This window comes from Camponotus floridanus, unplaced genomic scaffold (genome assembly GCF_003227725.1).
Source record: "Camponotus floridanus strain SB8 unplaced genomic scaffold, Cflo_v7.5 scaffold1, whole genome shotgun sequence".
Lineage (NCBI taxonomy): Eukaryota > Metazoa > Arthropoda > Insecta > Hymenoptera > Formicidae > Camponotus > Camponotus floridanus.
In genome coordinates, this window is record NW_020229214.1 from 644,838 (window position 1) to 667,748 (window position 22,911).

General features: G+C 30.9%; 4 protein-coding genes across 4 annotated transcripts; 2 read left to right on the forward strand and 2 right to left on the reverse strand.

Moving 5' to 3' along the window:
• Positions 1-3,448: 3,448 nt before the first annotated feature.
• On the forward strand, positions 3,449-4,421 carry LOC105250367 (U3 small nucleolar ribonucleoprotein protein IMP3). The gene is made up of 4 exons (XM_011256408.2): positions 3,449-3,640; positions 3,721-4,035; positions 4,129-4,201; positions 4,282-4,421. Exons 1-4 carry the CDS (start codon positions 3,504-3,506, stop codon positions 4,303-4,305), a joined length of 549 nt encoding a protein of 182 aa, XP_011254710.1. The 5' UTR covers positions 3,449-3,503; the 3' UTR covers positions 4,306-4,421.
• Positions 4,422-6,636: 2,215 nt separating this feature from the next.
• Positions 6,637-16,114, reverse strand: LOC105250371 (phosphoglucomutase). The gene is made up of 8 exons (XM_011256414.3): positions 15,926-16,114; positions 10,984-11,258; positions 10,108-10,546; positions 9,797-9,999; positions 9,509-9,710; positions 9,251-9,443; positions 8,967-9,150; positions 6,637-8,901 (listed from the first exon to the last, which is right to left on the reverse strand). The coding sequence occupies exons 2-8, from the start codon at positions 11,242-11,244 to the stop codon at positions 8,677-8,679; spliced, it is 1,707 nt and encodes a 568-aa protein (XP_011254716.1). The 5' UTR covers positions 11,245-11,258; positions 15,926-16,114; the 3' UTR covers positions 6,637-8,676.
• On the forward strand, positions 15,301-21,702 carry LOC105250370 (sodium-coupled neutral amino acid transporter 9). The gene is made up of 11 exons (XM_011256410.3): positions 15,301-15,551; positions 15,638-15,835; positions 15,965-16,115; positions 16,264-16,394; positions 19,626-19,783; positions 19,860-20,024; positions 20,098-20,154; positions 20,255-20,434; positions 20,529-20,731; positions 20,800-20,904; positions 21,014-21,702. Exons 2-11 carry the CDS (start codon positions 15,663-15,665, stop codon positions 21,413-21,415), a joined length of 1,725 nt encoding a protein of 574 aa, XP_011254712.1. The 5' UTR covers positions 15,301-15,551; positions 15,638-15,662; the 3' UTR covers positions 21,416-21,702.
• On the reverse strand, positions 20,097-22,890 carry LOC105250369 (protein N-lysine methyltransferase FAM173B). Its single transcript, XM_011256409.3, has 5 exons — positions 22,704-22,890; positions 22,454-22,626; positions 22,170-22,358; positions 21,931-22,095; positions 20,097-20,130 (listed from the first exon to the last, which is right to left on the reverse strand). Exons 1-4 carry the CDS (start codon positions 22,783-22,785, stop codon positions 21,946-21,948), a joined length of 594 nt encoding a protein of 197 aa, XP_011254711.1. The 5' UTR covers positions 22,786-22,890; the 3' UTR covers positions 20,097-20,130; positions 21,931-21,945.
• Positions 22,891-22,911: the final 21 nt, after the last annotated feature.

Consider the following 22,911-nt stretch of genomic DNA (forward strand, 5'->3'; position numbering starts at 1 on the left):
ACCGAGCAAATGATAGCAAAACTGTAATATATAAACAACGCACTACTCTTGCCAAAGTCATGATTTTATTGATAATTCGTTGTCGAAATATTTTATGTTCTATAAAATACACACGCATAGAATATTGAATTATAGAAGTGTTTTAATTGATTGATTAAAATTGATTATTTATTAAACAATTTATTCATTAGGGAATCTTTTATGCATAAAATATTTAAATATATTATTGTGAAGCAGTTTATGAAATATTACTATCTATGTAAAAGTGTTAAATAATATAAGAATATTTTATTATAGATATTTTAAGTATATTAAAATAAGATAATCCAGAATATTTTAGATATATGTTATACTAATATAATTTAAAAACTTAAATAATTTAGATAATTTACAATGAGAGAGAGAGAGAGAGAGAGAGAGAGAGAGAGAGAGAGGAGGAGAGAGAGAGGGAGGGAGAGGGAAAGAGAGAGAATCGTTATTGAGAAAACATGCAATATATAATATGATCTGAATATAAATGACATATATATATATATATATATATATATATATATATATATATATATATAATCTGAATATAAATGATAAAATGATAAATAATTTATAAACTATTTACCGGATAATCTTGCTTAGTACGTGGCCCAGTGCTTTTTAGACTTGCTTTTCCTTTCCTTCGATATTTTTTCGTTGCACTCACTTTCACTCCTGAAAACAAGATTAATTAAGATTAGTTAATTAATATTAGTATACGCAAAAATCGCGAGACATTTTGCACGGCATTCCCGATCGCGTAGTAATTACAATTAAAAGTTTAGCAAGTACTAATTATAATTATCATAGCGAATTATGTTTTAATACTAGTTATAATTGTGTTTTATCGTTAGAGAAAAAATTTAATAATATACGAAGTATTTCGCACCTTACTCTTCGAATGTTGCCGTGTGAATGATATCAAGACCGTACATGTAAACACAGCGCGTCATACGCCGCCAAGGCTGATCGTGTTATTATCCATTCACTGCTGATATATTTTACGTACTTTAACATATACACGAAATGTTAAAGTGTCTAAAAGTTTTAGATTACATGGATTAATTAAATAATATTTGTTAATTTCATGTATCGCAAAGCTTTTTATTATGTTAATTATTTCGATTTATGATTCGATTGGTTTGTTGTGCGTTTTGATTCTAAATTAAATAATTAAATTTTAAATAATTGAAAAATAAAACGAGATAAAGCGTCGCGGGAATTATATTTTATTCTATAAATATCATTAAAATAATAATTGTTCATAAACAATGCGGACCATAAATGTTTATCAAAATATCTTCGTGTATCATCATTTGTGTGATAATAATTATGTCGCGCGCGTATCTATTGAGTTTTGATTATCATATTATAAAAATTATATGTATATTTCTCGTAATCGAATATTCCTATTATTATCGATTTATTTATTTGCGTTTTCTCGCGAATTTTAAATCGCGATTTATTTTGTAATTTAATTGTTGATTTACATTGAAGCTTATTTTATTTTTTCGTATTTTGAATATTTCCTTTGATAATCTACACAAAATGCGCTAATAATGCAAATATTTTCTTCTACAATCAAAGAAATGATCAATAATTTTATTAATGATTCTTTTAATCACGATTATATATATTTACGTTACATAAAACTTATTAAATTCTATTATCGCATATCGATTATCAATGATAAATGTTGCATAATTAATCATCGCTAATCAGGCTTGTCTGGACTATAATATAAAAATATTTAGTAAATTTTATATTATATGTATATTTTAGAGACATTTTCGTGTATTAAATTATTCCATGTAATAAATAAAAATTATTTTGTATTAAATTTCAAATTATATTTTACATTCACTTTTGTATTAAACCTGTATTGAAAGAAAATAAAAATAAAATTAAAAAAAAATTTTTTCCTCGTATCTCCACCTTACAGAGGCATTTGCCGGATGAGGTTTGAGTACTCTAATGAACCTAAGAGTTATGCCGGCAGTAACGTATAATACGCCGATATTCATATATGTAGACTATTTTTATATTTAAAATAATCTTAAGTATACTCTTAGATCGCGTCTTGAGATTCCGATCAGTTAGTAAAATAGTTGTATTTTCCAACTTACTTAAAACGATCTTAAATATAAGAATGAATTATGAATGCCGGTCTTAGGGTTACCTATGCCGGACAAGTCAAAGGGAAAGAGTCAGACTAAGAAAGATATCAAAATTATATATATGTTATTTTTAATTATATTAATATTTTTGAATAAAATAAAAGAAAAAGAGACAGTAATTGAGAAAATAGAAAAAAGACAACTACAGTGATTTGAATATCTCAAATCTTTTCTCCTCCTCTTTCTCTCTTTCTCTCTCTCTGAGTGATTTGAATATCTATACTCGAGAGAACAAATGTCCATAGAAAATATTTCGATGGACTCCATAGAAAGGAATAAGCATGACAAATGATGATAATCCCTATGATTTTAACACCAAGGAATATACAATAAATCATAATAATCCAAGAACTCGAAGAAGAAAATAATAGATAATAGAAATAGATAATAGAAATGCATAATGATTGGAAATGATTAGAAATTAAAAGACAGTATGAATACAACCTATTTATTAACAGTAATACTATTTTTGTAATTATATTAAATTTTATAATTTAGTACATTGTATTATATAAAATATTAAGCATAAAAATATTATGCTGGCAAGAAAATTATAATAAAAGTATAAATAATGTTGACTATATTAGAATGGAACATATGAATTCTTTATATTTTATATAAAGGAAGAGATATTTAAAATATTTTGCAACTATATTTTTCGAATCTTAATTATAAAAACTTTAGAACAATCAGTGATTAATTTGACAAATTCTATACATGTATTAATAATTAAATAAGTAATAAATAAATAAGTAAATAATTAATAATATAATAACTTTTTTAAATAATTAAAAAAGTGATTAATAAATATCAAAGATCAGTTTATTGCTAATTAAGATTTATAGAAATAACGGTTAAAAATGTTTTTATTCCACAGCAGGCATTTCGTGTTTTGTAAATAAAAATATATAAACATGGCAATGAATATAGAAAAATATTTATCTTTGAACATTACATTAGAAGATTACAGTATCTTTCACGATTGCATAATTTATTTACTATCAATTTATATACATGAGTGTCTTGTTATACTCTGGTGTTACCGACATTTCGTGCACATAGCACGGAACGAAACCAGAAATTGTGCACATGATACCCTCTGAGAACATTCATGGACATTGGCTTTGTAGTTCATGTCCACGTTTTCAATGTCCATAGAGGGAATATCGCTTTCAGGGATCACCTAAAAGCAGGCCATGACATCTCTCAGTTTTCTCTCTGGTAAAAGAATTAATTTTATTGAATTAATTTTATACTAATTGTCTAATCGATAAATTGTTATATTGATCGCTGACAATGGTGCGAAAATTAAAGTATCACGAGCAAAAATTGCTAAAGAAGGTAGATTTTTTATCCTGGCCAGCCGATAATAATCTTCACGAGGTTAAGATCTTGAAGAGATATTGTATTCAGAAAAGATCTGATTATACGGTGTAAGAGTGAGAGGGTTATCTTATATTTTATAGTATAATAAAATATATATTGTAATTAAATAGCTTAACTATAATTGTAGATACAACAAATTATCACGCGAGATACGGGAATTGGGTAAAAAGATTAAAGAAATCGAACCTGACCATCCTTTTCGCATAGAACAGAGTGCTTTGTTATTGGAAAAATTATATATGTTGGGCTTGATCTCTACCAAATGGGACTTGTCTCAAACTCAGAAAGTAACTGCTAGTTGCTTTTGTAGACGAAGACTTCCAGTTGTTATGGTACGCAATAAAATGAGTCAAACAATATCAATGGCGACAAAGTTGATAGAACAGGGTCATGTCAGAGTTGGAGTCGAAGTTATAAAGGATCCTGCATTTCTAGTAACAAGGTAACATTATTGTACTTTTTTATCTTTCTCTCTCCCTCTTGTATCATACATTTTGTATCGTGTATAAATAAAATGATTATATATATTTGATAGGAATTTGGAAGACTTTGTTACATGGGTAGATACTTCTGCTATTAGGAAACATGTACTAGAATATAACAATCAGGTGAGCATTTTTAGCTTCTCATGTTATATATGTTACCTGTTAAATTATGTGTATTACATTTATGTATATTTGTCTTGCAGAGAGATGATTTTGACATGGCATAAATCTACATATTGGTCAGATATATACTTGTGAAACTACATTTTTTATAAACAATACAGAATATTGTGTACTATTTATTGTAGATATTTTAATGTTTATAATTAAATTCTTCCAACAAAGAATATAATAATATCTTAAGTTAAAGTTATAATTTCTTAAGTTATTGTACAGAATTCTCTTTTTTTTAAATTATACTTAAACATAGAAACAAATCATTGGGGTATTACTTTTAGTACAAGATTTAATAGCACTATCTTTATTATTAAATGAGTTTTTTCACCACTTTTATGCAGATGCAGATAATTGTATAATCATATGTTTGAGATTATATTACATTAGTGATTTTATTTATTAGCCTAAGTTTTGAACATATGTTGTACACACATTTCTACATTTCATTCCCTGGTGGGATTTCTATATAGAATAATAACCACGCGGATTTATTGTAATGAGATAAAGTTTATTGTTTAAAATCGAATTAGAATCGCCACTTTTCAACTTGTACGTAATCGTTTGAGTACGCAAAGAACGCATATTTATATAATTGCGAAGAATCTTTTACTTTGGATCTAGTACAAATGTAAGATCCGACTTCCTCGCTTGTAACATATAATAGATCTAGGCAAATATGAGAAAGAGAATGAAGATAAAGCCACGCATTGGATATGATACAAAAAAGTACAGAAATGTTATATATGATACAAAAAAGTACAGAAATGTTATATATAATTTATATAAAATTAGCTGATAAAGATTCGATGAATTAATAAGAGATAGGATTTATATAAATATTAAAAACAATCGTCACAGAGAATTGAAAAACGCAGTAACAAAGAAAAAATGATGATACAGCATAATGAATTATACCACGTGCATTCCGAGCAGCCACTCATTCATATACTTATAATGATATAATTAGTATTTATTATGATATTATGATACAAATGTTACATGTTAATATCTTTATAGTATCGGCAGTCTCTGTGCTGGTCTCTGTGACATCGCCGCCGCGTTAAATAATCTTCATTACGTTCTACAGAGTACACAGAGTATCCACTTCTCTAGGACGTAATTAGCAGATCAAACGGGGGCGTGTGTCGGCTCAGGTCCCTAAGTATCTCCTTCTCCTTCTCCTCCTCCACCATCGTCAACTATTTACATAAATGCCTTGCGAAATCTCTCCGTAACACGCTGCATTTATTAAAGAACGAAAAAATCATTTACAATTATTGTTTCTTTTTCTCTCTTTGTTTCTGATTATATAAATATATATATATATATATATATATATATATATATATATATATGTATATATATATATACACATATATATATACACGTATGCATGTATATATGTATATTTTTTCGCAGCATATATTCGCCGCACACACACCTCGTGAAATGTTTACCAATTTGTCCAAAATGAAATATGAATTATGATCACGCATTTCTGTTAGAAGTGATCCGCAATAAACGTGACGTTTACGTGATATTTCAAATAGCCCGTAGTGAAATATCATACAAAAGAAAGAAGCAAAGATGAAGTGAAGAGAAATGTGGAAAGAAACTAGAAATATAATACATTTGCGCGACTGTTAATAATTATATAAGATAAACCGAGACATTCACTAAACTCTCACGAGGGATACAGTAATAACTGTGTATCTCTCGTACTTATCAAAGTGTTTCATATTACTATCTATTGTTCATTTCTTCTTACGTGGATATATTGTTATTACATTTAGAATTTCGCACAAACTTTTTCTCTGACTATATCCGCGATTTTGCTCGCTTCTCAGAAGAAATTTATACTTTTCTTACTGTTCTTTATACACAAGTTCGTAAACGTATTCTATTCTATCGATTAATCTTAACGAGATACTCAGTGAATTATGTTGTCCGCGTACACGATTCTGAAAAATGAATATGTAAACGTAATAACAAACAATTTTCATGATAATTGTTTCATTTTATATAAAGAGATACTCTACTTATATACTTGGATACTATACAAGACGCTGAGTATCGCGCTAAATAATTTGCAACCTATATCGCTATATCTGGACTCACCCAAATTCTGAGAAATTGTGACAAACATTCTTCTGGCTATTTCTCAGGTTTTGGAGAATTCACCGATTTAAATATCCATGCTTCTTTCGACATTCGAATGTCAGAATCAAGCTGTATATAAGTTCAGAAGAAGCTAAAGTAATAAAGTATGTATTTTTAGAAAGATTGCACGATGCGCGATTATGGTAAAGAGAGAACAGAAAAAATTTGGAAAAAAAATATACGCATAGTATACAGCAGTGTAGATAAATTGTAAATCACAATAAAATGCCCGACTTTTGTTATGTAAAGATATTAATGTGAGGATTTTAAAAAAGATAAATGGATGACTGCCTTAATGAAAAAGAAAGATTCTTACAGTTGTACGCTACTATCTACAAAACCTTTGATGCTTTAGTTTTAATATGCTCTCCATATTATGCTTTGTGTTGCAATAAATAGTATAATTTTTACATAGGCTGTTTTACATATGCTACTGTACAAGAAGAGTATAAAAAAATTCTCTTATACCTGCCCTTGCAATTTAAAAATTTACCCATATAAATAAATCTATAGTTTTAGGCACAAATGTTCACATAATATCTGACACTAAAAAGATTCTGTACCATATCATCAAAATTGTATTATTATCCATTATGGATTCCACAGTGACATATTTTTTTGTTTATAAGAAAATCACTTAATTTAACTCAATAAAATATTTATCTCATAAAAAGCATATAATAAAATTAAAGCTGCTTATTATTATTTATTACACTATATTCTCAATTCGCAGGACCAATCATTCCACCTTTGGAGATGCATATTTATTTGAAAAATAAATCTCTCTCTCTCTCTCTCTCTCTCTTTCTCACATAGGCCTCTGCCTAGATCATAACACTAGCTATAATATAGTCAGAGTAATAAGATCAGTGTTAATGAATGTTGGAAAGACTGGTCCTTCAAGACAATATTGAATTTACGCTTTTGTTAATCCTCCAATATTATGCTATCTCTGATACTAAAACTTGTCTCTACATTCTTTATATTATGCAGTTAATAAAACAAGTAAAGAAAAAATATTTTCACACATTATACATTAATCTGATTATGTTACAAATTTAATGGTATTACATATTAAATTAACAACTTCTCTAGAGCATCATAAATTAAATATTAGATAGTATTTTCACTGTAAAATCATGAGTGAAAATGAATGAAAATTATAACAAGAATATTGAATGTGAATCGTGGATAGACATAAACTTTGGAAGATTGACAATGTATTCATTTTGTTCATTCAATCGTGATTTTTACAAATTATATTTTTACATACCGGAATGCACGTGATGATATTCATTATTAATATATAATTATGGTTGTGAAATATAAGCATATTGAAAGTTGCTCGTGGCTTTAATATCACCTATTAATAAAAAAAATGTTTTCATATTACGGCCGGATTACGTACAGTCAGCATAATTTTTAATGGATACAGAATGTTTTTCACGTTTAATTTTTTTCAGAGAATGTCTATGCATTCTTTATGTAAATTGGACACAGCAATTGCACTTTTTTTATCAATATATGTTGTGGCATAACAAGATAAGTTATTGCATATCAACAATTTCACTTTGCAACATATTATGTCACGAAATATTTCCAAAGAAATTTTCTAGAACATGTAGAATATCTACATATACTAGACATACCTCTAATTTATAATTATAATAAAAAGACAATTAATATTTGTTAACTCATGTAAATATATGAGCAATACGTATATATAAGTTATATTAATCAAATTCCTACCAAAGAATTCGAGATTACAGAATTACCTTTCGATGCTCGAGGGACAATATCAATGTTCCTCTTGCACACATAAATATTTAAGTAAGATCTAAATAAGTTTAAGTTGTATCCTCTCACGATTGACTTGAAATGTAAAGATTCAAGCACAACAACATTTATAGCAAATATCTAATATTATATAGATCTTGAAACATTTTTTTCAGTTGCTACTCATAGATATGCATATTGAGTAGTTTCCGTCCAATACGCACAATATATATGCATATATATATTATATGGATGGAATCTCGTAAAACGCCGGTAACAATTTATAAAAATGGAAAATTCGTTCATTGGCGCCAGCAATGATTATTTTATGCTATTGCTTTGCGATTCTGACAATGAAATCGGGCGAACTTCTACAACCCAAATGAATTTTTATCGATGTGAAATCTTACTCTCTCACTCTTTTGAATAAACAGCTTTTATATGAGAAACAATTTCGCGTGATGAAGAAATGAAAATAAAATATTTTATGTAATCACAGTTGGTGCGTCACGGTGAGTATATTGACGAAGTTCGCTTAATTCTAATGCGATATTAATTAAAGGTTTTAACACCAATTGTGCGTCTTTCTCGAAAGTAGCTGGATCATTTTCATAACTATCGATATACATACGGATAGTAGCGCCTGAACTTCCCGTTCCGGATAAGCGGAATATAACGCGGGAACCATCCACGAACAATATTCGTAAACCCTAAAATACAAATACAAAATGATGTAACTATAGCTCGAATTTATAATTATAATCATAGTACATACCTGTTTCGTAGCTTTGCTACCGTCAACAGGATCCGTGTAGGAATAATTGTCCGCTTGCTTAACAACATATTCTTTACCTTCGTACTGCAGCTTTTTGCCAATAAATTCTGGTTTCTCAATCAGAGCTTCAATGCTCTGCATCATCTTATCCGCGCAAGCAGAGTCGCAATTTTCATAATCATATCTAAAACCAATAATAAAATTAAAAAGGCAATAAAAGATCGCCGAGATAAGAAATATTTAAATATATTTGTTAAGATAGTAAAAAGACCATCATTATATACCTAGTGAAGAAATTTCTTCCATAAACTTTCCAATGATCTAATAAAATATTCTCTACAGATTTCCCAAGTCCTGCGATGACATTGAGCCATGCTAAGCATGCCCATATTCCATCTTTCTCGCGAATATGATCAGAACCAGTACCAAAACTTTCTTCTCCGCACAATGACAGATCTCCAGCATCCATCAAATTTCCTAAAGTTTAGAAACATCGTAAAATGTTATTTAAAATATTTTTTTAAATATAAAATCCTGCATACCGAAATATTTCCATCCAGTAGGAACTTCGAAAAATTTCATTTCGTTCTTAGCGGCGACTCTATCGACAGCTGCAGCCGTAGGCATGGATCTAGCATATCCTTTGATGCCAGTCTTTTGGAAATATGGAATTAATTTTAGATTAGCAGCTAATACTGCTAAAGAATCAGAAGGAGTAACAAAAAAAGCTTTCTTCCCCAAGATCTGTAAGTACAAGCAAAATTAGAACAATCTTTTAACTACGAAAACTTTAGAGTTTTTAAATTATTTTTCTGATTGATTTTAGTCACCATATTTCTATCTCCGTCCCCATCAAAAGCGGCACCAAAGTCATATGGTCCTTCTTTTATAGCATTCACTAAATCTTTGGCATAAGTTAAATTTGGATCGGGATGTAAACCACCGAAATCTTCTAACGGCTTTATATTTACTAAACTTGTATCATCAACGCCTAATTCGCTACTAAATATTCTTTTTACATACGGTCCCGTAACTAAAAATTAATAAAAATTTATTATAATATCTCTATTTACAAGATCTGAAAGAATTCTTTATAAAACGCAGAGAGAGATAACACATGTAAATTATGTAATAAGCTAACCTCCATTCATCGAATTGATGAGAATTTTAAATGCTGGCTTATCCGTACTGCCTTGCAATAATTTCCTAATACTTGCAAAGTCAAAAATCTCTTTCATAAGTTCCACATAATCATTCACAGAATCAATTATATCGATAGTAAATGGTCTACCATCCACTTCGATAGAAATGTTCTGTATTTTATCAATATCTATGCTAATGTCAGGAATAATTTTATAACATTGGAGTGTTTTAGTGATTTCGTAGATATTATTCGTTACGTTATCTGGAGCAGGGCCACCATTATCGCAATTAAATTTAATACCAAAGTCGGCATCAGGACCACCAGGATTGTGCGACGCAGTTAGAACAATCCCGCCTTGTGTCTTATACTTTCGTATTATAGTTGACACTGCTGGCGTTGAGAGAATGCCATTTTGACCAACAATCAATTTTCCTACCTAAAAATAATAATTTTGCAATATAATTTATTTGGTCTCTATACTTAATTTCTTCCTACAAGTATTTTTAGATGACATAGAATTTTCTTTTACTTAGTATTATTTTTTTTTTAATAAAATTGGCACAATGTCAAAAATAATTAAATAAATAATTAAATAGTATAATACATATTACACATAAAAATCAGCAAAATATATCCTAATAGCGTTAAGACATTACATGTCATGTAGACATGTATGCTTGCTGATATCAAATATCAAGCTTACTATAATTGTTCAGTGACAGTTGCTTGCATAAATATTTCTTTATCTCTTTCAATGAAAGCCTGCCAAAAACTGTCAAAAATACCTTACACATAATTCAGTCCCGATGCGTAGCATCCATGGACTTCTTATGGAGATTCCGCAAAATTCTCGAACCGGTTGATCAATCTTACCCCATTTGCCGCGGCGATCCGGATGATCTTGGCCACTGCTTCCTTGCAGTAAAACCGTCCGTCACCGCCGACGACGAGAGTGCAGCCGGTCAGATGATCACCTACAGCTTGCAATATCGCTTGGATAAAGTTCTCCGTGTAGTGTTCCTGCTGAAAGACTTTGACAGCCTTACGCAAACCCGAAGTGCCCGGTTTCTGGCCTTCGTACACCCGGGTGTTCACCGTCAAGCTCGTCACCGGCGTCGTCGTCGTCGCGGACATGTTCTGCAAGCGCGCTGCAAACGGGAAGAGATGCAAAAAAAGAGAAGAAACGATGCAATTAGCTGAAACTAGAAGTACGTGTCGCAATCGGCGAATGCGCCGACCGAAGGGAGAGATCGTGCTTTCGCGATAGCCGCCCAACAACTGCCGGCAGGCCGAACTTTGCCTGTCAATGACACGCAAGGGCACGGGCGCCCGGTCGCCGCCATCTTGCAAGATCGCGCGCGCCAGCTGTCGCGCACGTGCATGCACAGATAGGTCAGGGGAGCTGCCGCGTGGAGTACGCACACGCTTCCAATGTATGCCGTATGATGTACAGGCAAAATGACGGAAATGGAGAAAGAAATGACTAATTTGATCGGAAACCTTTTCGAATATTTTTGTGATTGATCCGCGATTCTTTGAAGGTAAAAAGTGTACGCTCAATTATATTATTTATCTCAAAAAGTGTTATGATAAAAGCGCGAATCCCGGATTATACAGGGTGTCCCATTTTAAATGATATGCTTAAATATCTCCGAAACGCGGTGCGTTAAATAAAAAAATGTTTCAAACAAAAGTTATATGGCTTGAAGGGGGCCATCAGATGATGGCAATGATTTGATCTTGGAGTCATTTGAAGATCACGTGAAGGTCACCGTCAATTTCTTAAATGGAACCCCCTATTTTTTATTGCATATTCTTGTAGCTTATCTCGAGGGCTTTCTAAAACACTATAATAAAATATTTTTCCCTCAAGTACTTTTTAAGTTATAAGGCTTGGAATCATTTCTTAATTTTACATAAATCGTAAAATATCTCGTAAAATATTCATTTTTCGATTATCTTACCTTCATATTTTTATGTCCAAAATAATAAGAGGAATCAATTGGTGTAAAGAACACATAATTGTTTCGAAGAAAAAATATGTAATTTGCAATTAACAATTACATTTTTTTTTTAAATAATAAATATGTGTTTTCTTTACATCAATTGATTCCTCTCATTATTTTGTACATAAAAGTATGAAGATAAGATAATCGAAAAATGAATATTTTATAAGATATTTTACGTTTATGTAAAATTAAGAAATGATTTCAAGACTCAAAAACTACTTGAGGGAAAAATATTTTATTATAGTGTTTTGGAAAGCTCTCGAGATAAGCTACAGGAATATGCAATAAAAAATAGGGGGTTCTATTTAAGAAATTGACGGTGATCTTCATGTGAATTTCAAAGACTTTCAAAGACTTCAATGACTCTCCAAAATCACATCATTGCCACCATCTGATAGCCCCTTTCAAGCCATGCAACTTTTGTTTGAAACATATTTTTTATTTAACGCACCGTTTCGGAGATATTAGCGTATTATTTAAAATTGGACACTCTGTATATTTACGATATTATTTACGTGTATGATATATTTATGTGTATTAGAAAAAAAAGAAAATATGAAAAAAATGTACATATTGGATAAAATAAACAGATCTAAGACTTGTCAGTTTTATTCGGAAATACAAAATTTTTTTGGTGATATACTGTGTGACTCCTGATTAATGCAATATTTAATTCGTAAACGAGCGAGCGAATTTAAAGCTTTCTATCTAATATCCAAATTGCTCGTAGCGCATAAACCTTCGAACAAATTTATGGAAAAATATTTAAGAGATAAGTAAAATTGCTACTTCATTTAAGGAAAGTGAGCGTGATCAGAAAAATCGCTCAATAACCGATTTCAATTTTTTACGTTAATAAACTTTTAATTTTATTAAATAAAAAATTGAAGATTGTCTTATATTTTTATATAAATATAAAGATTCCTATAATTCTATAACTGTTGTATTTGCATTCAAAATGCTAGATAAATAATAATGCATTCTGTGATCAGATTATCATTGAGAAAACTGTTTTTATATAAAAATTAAGAGAATATATTTATATCATGAAAAGAATATCATGAAAACCATACACTTTAATTTATTTTCATTGATTTCTACAATTTCAGTTTAATCATTTTCGATCGTAGTAATAATTTTCACAAAATAATATATTTTTAACACTTTTCAGCTATCAAATGAATTAATAAGAATAATCGTGAAGAAACGACATTAAGCTTGTGAGATAGCAAATTTATAAATAAATTATGTATAAAAATTAATAACACGAAAAAAAAGCTAGAGATAGAAATAGACATGTGCTATTTTTTTCGACTTGTAAATAATATCGTAAATATATAAACTCCCTTGGAATTCACGTTTGTCATTTTTGAGATAAATAAGAGAAGTAAAATAAGGACAATTACATATTAATATAGTTAATAATTCGCTATTTAGAATTAAACTGAGCATCGAACATGATAGAAATCGCATGTTTAACACAAGTTTGACGTCACGAATCATATATTGCTTTAAATTAAGATAACAAATGTACAGGATTTCTCACGCATCGCATATATATAACACATCGTTTAGAGATAAATGAATAGGGTCGCGAGTTCATATTTTAAGTGGAAATAATAAAAAGAAAACATCGCAGTTATTAACTGCTTCAAAAAAACAGCGCTCGAGAAAAAAGAAAGGTGCATTTTGCGGATGCTGTTCAATGTATTTGTTAACTGTTATTAACATAATTAAATATTTTTTCATAAGCTTTCTTCATAAGTTTTCTCCGGAAAATACCAGAATATTGGACATCTTAAAACATGATTATCAAAAATGATTAAAATTAAACGAATCGATATAAAATCTATTAAATAGATATATTCATTAGGTATCCTGTAAAGTAATTACAGTACACTTTTTCTAGTATTTAAGTATTCTCTTCTAGTATTTTATCTTTATCATCGGAGAGATTTTCGGAGACGTACTAACGAAACACTTATAATGACATTGATGTGAGATTATCGACTTGAATGTACGACACACTACGTGAAGAGGCCCAAAAGTCTACTCAGTTGTCTGTGTTTGATTGAAGAGAGTCTTACAAATAAAATGTATAACTAGTAGTGCGAGTATTACGAGAAGTATATTTTATAACAAATGCTTGACATAATCATTTGCAAATTATATAGCATAATAAGTCACATACAAGTAACGAAGTAAACACTCAACCCGATTTGCGTCAATAATCCCGATTAATTCAACGAGATAAATCAGTTATCTCTTTGTACAATTCTACCTACAATACAGATTAAAACTAGAACCTCAAAATAGAGCACTACGTCAATGCGATTTTTTTATTCAAGAGGTTAAAGCCATGAATAGAGCAAATTCGAGTTTGCTGCGAAACGATAAGAGAGAGACTCGTACAATCTTCGAAAAAATCACATTCATAACGACTGTTTTTACCGCGAATCTCTCATTTGATTTTAAGAAAGCATCGACATTGAAAAGGAAAAATAAAAATCATGGCAAACATTGTGATCATTTTATGATCGACCGATTAATTCGACACTTTGTGATGACATCGGTCATTATTTAACGACACGCGCTTGCGCTGGTGGTCGTTGAAAAACGGGTAGAAGGAGAGTGTCAAGTCAAGGCTGATATAAAGTTCGCGAGTTTATAAAACAGAGATCAACTTGCTCCAAAACCCAGTTTTCCAATCGACCGCGTTCGCGCAGGAAGAATAGTTATCGGTGATAGTTTTAAGCTCGATCGTATCGTCGATCATTCATTCTACTCTGAAAGACTACGAGAACAAATTAATCGGATTGATCGTATATTAGGAAAAGAGAAAGAGAGATATAGATAGATGAATTGGAAATTTTTCAATTAATTTGCACAATCGCAGACGATTCATTGATATCGGATATCGTTCGACTGAGTTTACGATAACTTTTCGCGTAGTCGCTTGATCCTCTTTAATCATCGGCTATAATTTGAATAAAAAAAAAGATACATTTATCGGTTTGATAAAACCATATATGTCTTGTGAAAAAAGCAACAGTTATATTGAATTCGCTATCTGCGTTCGCACTTTATAACCGATAATATTTGATAGTTTTATTTAAAAAAAAATGACAATAACGAATCTCGCAATGCATCACTGAGAAAAATAACCGGTGAAAAGGTAACGAACGGATATTATCCGATCATTAACCGATTACTTTAATCGGAAAAAAAAGAAACCGATCAGATATCCAATCAGAAAATATCAATCGATCGGATATCTGATCAGAAAGTTCAAAATTCGGAACTTTCCGATCAGATATCCGATTAAAGTGATCGGTTAATAATCGGATAATATCCGTTCGTTACCTTTCCACCGGTTATTTTTCTCAGTGATTATTAACATAAAACGACGCGCATTGTTTAATTGTACACAGAGTAAGTATTTTTATGTTAGAAATTGCTCCAATAAAGGAAAAAAATATCACGTAACCATCGAGGTTTTAAACTTTTTCTTGTTACAGAGACTTTGATCATCAAAAACGTATTATGTACAAGTCTCGCGTTTACCGAAGTGGCAGCGATATTTCGCCACAAGACAGCGGGTCCGAAAGTACACCGATCCTGTCCTCGGAATCTCGCACGAGTCTGGAGCTATCGACGATATCCGATGATTTGGAAACAAGCGACTCAAATTTGAGCCCTGCCGGTTGTTCTTTGAAGTACGATATCTCTCTCTTCCTATCTTTTTTTTCTCCCTTTTGGAGAGACATATAAATATTGTACTTATATCATTTATAGGAAATACATACGCGTGACTTGTGTTGACGCATCTTGGTTATCTTGCCTAGATATGGGAGCATCGATGCCGCTAGTTATAGTACAACCCTAACAGCTGTACCGAAAAGGCCGACCCCTCTAACGCGGAACAACGAGTTGTATCTTTCGGCAGCGGCGCACTCGCCTTGCATCGTGAATTTCGTCCATGAGAAGAACCACGAGGTGCGTAACATCGATCTGGTAAAAAGAAAATAATAATATATAAGAATAAAGTAACGATATATTTGCAAAAAAAAATAGAATGACAATATTTTGGGAAGAAATAAATACAGTATCCTCTTACATGAGTATGTTACGTTCTTCTCTGCAGGTATTAACGAATGAAAATACCGATAAAAAAGCGTATGGAATAGATTTTCCATCTGGATCGCAATTTCAATCTGACATGATGGACATCTCGTGCAAGGATCTCAAGCCGAAGCAAAGTTCCTTAGTCACCATGTGAGTATTTTGAGATATGAAATCTCGATGTGTATGTATATGATACATATACGAAGGGTGTCGGGTATCAGGGACATTTCTAGACACGCGTTACTATTTATAACAATTGTCTGTGTGATAATCTATTTCTTAAAATCAATTAAAATCCGAACAATTTCGTTAACAAATTCCGGAGCCTCAAATAATTCAATAGATTAGATGAGATTACATAGTTTATCACCTACGTAGAATAAATATTTCGAAATGTCAAACTTTAATTTTAATTACTTAATAAGATATATCTTTCAATTATCTTATTATTTTTTATTATTGATAAAAAAAAACACATTTTAATATATTTCTACATTAATACTCGATGTCAAAATAATAACTCCAATAATATCTTAACAATAAAAAGACTAACAAGCAAAGGTGGTCGAAAGATAATAATCAAATAAATTCTATTTGATTAATATCTTAACATTTATTACTATTATATTTTTATTATATTATTATATATTATTTATTAAAATTCTTAAATTGATATAAATTTTTATATAAATTTCACACGTGGAATATCTTCGACTTTCTTGCGCTCGATTTAAATGTTACTTCCTCATCGATAAAAATCAGCTGATTTTCCAATATATACTGTATACACGCGAAGAGAAATAGAGATCGATACGAGATGTGTCATCAATGATGAATAATAATGTTTATCTCATATTATTTATCATATTTCTGCTTATATTCTGTGATACAGCGTGTATCGTACTTTCTTTTTTTTTTACGTGTAATGACGCACTCGTTTATCTCCCATAGATGGCTGATGGCAATGGGCCCGTAACTTGCATCAGCGCATCTTGGAAATTGATTTTTTCTTCATCGTTACCATACATAGAGAGAAATTATGTATGAGCACTGTATTTCAAACATTATCGCGTTCAAATAATCTTGTTTTAAAAGGAAAGAGCGCTGTTAAGATAACATAACGAATAGTTGCATAAAACACATGACAATTAACTCGTACAATTGATAGCTAATTATATCTGTGCTGGAAAGCAACGTAAGATAATAAGAAAATAAGAATTTTTTTTCCCGATGTGATCCATTATGCTATATATATCTCTTGTAGATAAAAAAAGGAAATACGTTCGTTATAATTTTTATAGTTAGATAAGGAAAAGCTAATCGTAATTGGTTTTTTTTTTAATTTTGCGTGAAAGAATGTCAGTGTCAGTATTTAATCAGTAGTTAATTATAAATAAATTTTTGCACTCTCGTAAAATCGAATGTCTCATGTCCAATCAATTTGAGGGATAAGTATGAACGAAATATCTCTGACACACGCATATATATATACAGGTACATATATACAACCACTACATGTGACTGATATAACCTAAATACTTGCACACGCCAGCGCCAATGAATGATAACGGTTTTCGATGACAGATGGGGGCTACTCGAATTTTCTTATTCGGCTCACTCACCATTTATTCGTCAACATTGTCCTCGCCTGCGAAACCTCCAACTTTCGAGATCGTCCGAGAGAATCCTCGATCACCGAATTTCACCGCGCGATAAAAGGCCTCGGATTCGCGATCTCTCACTCGTTCAGTCCTCCCTCTCGTTCCCGCGTCTGGAAAACGAGCGTCCGGAGCGAACGCGCGACGTCGCTCTCGGTCATCCAACGTGCGTTGTCCGCACTTCGCGCGGGAGATTTCGGGGATTTCTCGGTTCCGATCGACGGTTATGCTCCACGTTACGCTACGGGAAGAAGACGGGCGGCGCTCGTTTTCGAGACGCGGGAACGAAGGTACCTGCCTGTCGCTTAGCGCGACGACGCGCGCCTCGCGCCGCGCGACGTCCCGGAACGTCTAGAGCGCGGCGCGACAGGACGCCCAAAGGGGTTACCGCTCTGTCTGTTGCCCGGGCAACAGACGACCGCCCCGTCGAAGGTGAATGCCCTTAGCCGACAACCCACCGCGCCGAGCTCCCGTTTCGCCGGGCACGAGAGCGGCACAATTTCGAGCGAAAAAGAAAGAGAGAGAGAGAGAGAGTTCGGACCATTTCGGAAAGGATTCTAACATTTGTCGAGAAACGACAGAAATTAAAGTTCTCTTGCCGAAAAATTCTTCTTTTCACAGATTTCTATCTATTCATATTTATTTCTAAAAATAGAAAATTATAATCGCGTTAAAAATTGCGTGCACATTCGGAGGCAAAATTCAATCCGCACAGTCGAAATTACTTGTATCGATTATTATCGTGATGTATTTATTTTTATATACCACAGACTTTTGTAATATTAATACTATATATTATATAATATTATATATATGATATATATATATATGTATATAATATATTATATATATATTATATAATATTATATATATTATATTATTTAATTATATGTATATTTATTACTTTATATATTTTTTATTATATTATACAATGTAAAAAAATATATATATGATATACAGAAGTCTGTGGTTTTTATAATACGCACGAAAAGATTAGTGTTTATTTTTACGAGCGAGCAAATTGACTCACTCATGGAATAAATATGAAATTAAAACGAAGAAAAGATAGCTCGTTTGTGAAATCGGACGTTGCCCCGCTGCCAAAGTTCGTTCTTGGCCAATATTATTTCTGAAAATAAGCAATTATCTCGATCGTAAAAAAGTCGTTCTATGGTCACAATGATGAATCAAGTTCAACGAAACAAAGACACCCTTGGTCCTACATTCGCGAGATGATCCAAATCATGAGATTCGTGTATTATAAGATAGATAATATCCCCCAAAAATTAATGATAATGCGCGTTGATGATGACGTGCAACACAAGAAATAGACAGGAATATATCTTTACGAGCTCGATCGTTCGATTAAGTATAATCAATTATTGGGACAAATGATTTGCGTATGCGAAAGTAACGTAATATGCATATTATATATCAAGGAAGAAATAATTGATAAAAGTAATAAACGAGATCTCTCAATAATTAACGCTTCTTATCAGAGGAGACTATGGATTCCATTACAAATTCGTGAACGCCTTCTTCTCTGATATTTGCGATTTATATTAAATATTTTCTTTTTATATATCATTAAAATTATCTCTATTAGATAATTAAATTTACTAGAAAACTAATTATATGCAACGACACGTGCGTAATGATATTTAGCATGGTGACAAAATATTATATAATTTAGATATTAATTTTCATATCCTTTATCTTTCAGATTTTCAATATGGAATACGATATTGGGCTCATCGTTATTGACTATGCCATGGGGAATCGCGATGGCTGGACTTTTTCCTGGGATTATCCTTAATCTAATGATGAGCGGTTTATGTCTATATACAGCTTATCGTCTCGTAGTTGCATACGCGTATCACGGTAAGAGTCTTTCTCCATGAAACAAGTTGTAACTTACCGATGCAATGTCACGAATCGATCGTTTGCATTTCCGAAGGTGGAGGAGAAAATATAGAAGTCATAGACTTGAGTCGAATATATCTTGGCAAATGGGCGGAGTACATTGCCAAAATCTTTAGTATTGCTGTACTGATAGGCGCAACCATAGCTTATTGGGTACTGATGGCTAATTTCTTGTATAATATCGTGAATTTTATTTATGGTAAGGATTTTCGTTGTAATCATGTGTGTATGAGAATGCAAATCCTTATGATCCTCTTATATTCGTTCCGCAGATAATGCAGCTGGCTGGCCGACGCGTTCCATACCTGAAAACATTTCCAATATAGAAGGTAAATGTATAAAATATAAAGTTTAATTTATTATTGAAGAATAATAAATGTTTTCATACGATATTAATTCATCTTATATGTATTGCTTTAATTATTGTAGTCTTATGTTCAAAAAAACAAACTCAGGATAACAATACTGTTATAATACGCGAGAAGACATTTGACGCATTAGGACCAGCGTGGGATTTACACAACACAGTTCCTGTGTTTTTAGCTTTATTAATATTTCCATTATTGAATTTTAATAGCACAACATTTTTTACGAAATTTAATTCCCTTGGTAAGTATATGTGTGATATTAATCGCCCACTTTTATACTTAATATATTTGAGTATCTCCATTAATATTATTATAAAATTTTAAATCTTTGGCAGGGACGATATCAGTTATATATTTGATTATCTTCATTTTAATAAAATCCACATCATGGGGCATTAACATGGATCAAATAGAATGGACAACAAGTTGGGATATACAACCCACATTTCCAGCCCTCACCGGAATATTGGCAATGTCGTTCTTTATTCACAATATAATAATTAGTATAATGAAGAATAATCGTAATCAAAAGAAAAATGTAAGTTATTTTTAATTCTCTTAAACACTTATGTATATCAGATAAAGATTATTTTATTTTGTTTTTAGGGAAGAGATTTAACTATAGCATATATTCTTGTCACATTAACTTACATCATTGTTGGAGTAACATTTTTTATATGCTTTCCTCTGCCAAAGTCATGCATAGAAGATGTAAGTATATGTAATATTACAAAAATGATGATTAAACAATGAATTTAATATACTATAAAAGTTGTGTCTTGACATGCTTTCTAAACTAAAACTCATCTTTGTTCCACAGAATCTATTGAATAATTTTCAAAAGTGGGATGGCTTTACAATAGGTGCTCGTATAGTACTACTTTTCCAACTAATAACCGTCTATCCTTTGCTCGCATTTATGCTACGTGTACAATTGCTCTCATCAATATGCAAAACAGTATCTAATAGGAGTTTAGTACTGGTCACTAATCTTATACTAGTTTCTATATGTATTTTGTTCGCAACCTTTATGCCTCATGTCGGAACTATTGTTAGATACACGGGCGCTTTAAGTGGATTTATCTACATTTTTACTTTACCAAGTTTACTGCATTTATCGATTTTAAAGAAAGAAGGGAAATTAACTGTGCCTTCTCTGTTAATCCACTTAAGTATTCCTATTATTGGAATTATCAATATCATTGCTCAATTTTTCATTTGAGATCATTGATCACATAATTAAAATCTCATAATCATAATCATAATCATAATCATAATCAGTATGATAGTGTTTATATAACACTTAAAATTAATTACACATAAATAATCATTAAGTATACATTGTTATGTATCTTAAGAGGAGTAAAATCCTGTAGTTATAAAATTACATTAAGTAACACAACAAAACAGCAATGCAGGAAAACAATGCAAAATTTACATTGAATTTTTTACTTGTAATCTCATCAAAATTGATAATCATTTTAGATAATAAGAAAATATTTTTAAGATTAAAAATCGATGATATAAAAAGTATAAATCGACCATTTTTTCATAGTAGATATAATTTATTCTATATTCAAAAAAGAAAAAGAATACACATGTCAATTTGATACAGATGTGAATTTTTTTTTTAAATTGCGCTACATATTTTCTACCTTTAAATAAATAACATTAAATAAGCAACAATTATTTTTAAATTTTTTCTTGTAATTTATCCAAGAATACTCAAAAATATACCTTTGATTCCTCTGTTCAATTCTTACATATCTTGTAAACCCAAACAGTGTCAATTCCTTGTCCAATTGTTGTAATAGGATGTGTATTAGGAAGAGGATATCTACATGCAATTACAAGGGAATCTTTGCACAATTCACTATTAAATTTCTTTTCAATATCTTCCATCTGCAAAAAATATGAGACTGTTTAACATACATATTTATAACATCTAGAGAGGCATAATAATTAAAAAACCATACCATTTGATCTACACCAAATATAACAATATTATTATATTTTTTCAAATTATATTTCCATAAATCCTGCTTGAAAAATGCAGTATCATTTGATAAACCATTAATCAATGCTTTAAATTTTGAATAGCATACCAGCCAGGTATTTAATTCAATACCATGAGCCTTAAAACCATGCTTTGCTGCTGCAAGAACCTATTTTTGAATTATTATTATTTTATTTTATATTTATATCAATAGTAAATGTTTTATTTTCACAATTTATGAATTCAAAATATTATTATACTCACAATACGTCCATCTCCACTACCAAGATCAATTAAGGAACCAGAGCGACCATTTAATGCTTGAATGACATTTTTTATTTGTTGATGCGTGGCTGGTACATATGGCAAACATATCTTACGAAACGCAGGGCTTATAAATGGAAAGCACACGACGCTAATCGCTGTTGCAATTCCACCTAATGATGCACAAATAAACATAAAAATAATTTTGTACATGAAACTGGCACAAAATTAATAATATAAAATAACGAACCTGTGACTGCGATCAAAAATAAACCGATCTTGGATTTTTGTGACGTACTAACATCATCTTTTTTGACAGAGAAATATTCCATTACGATAATATATTCCGCTGTTGAACATAACTTTTTTACGCGGAGCGTAAAATAAAAATTCGGGCACTGATTGTTTTAAATGTCAAATATATATGAGAATAGAATCTAAAGCAGTCATTTTACAAT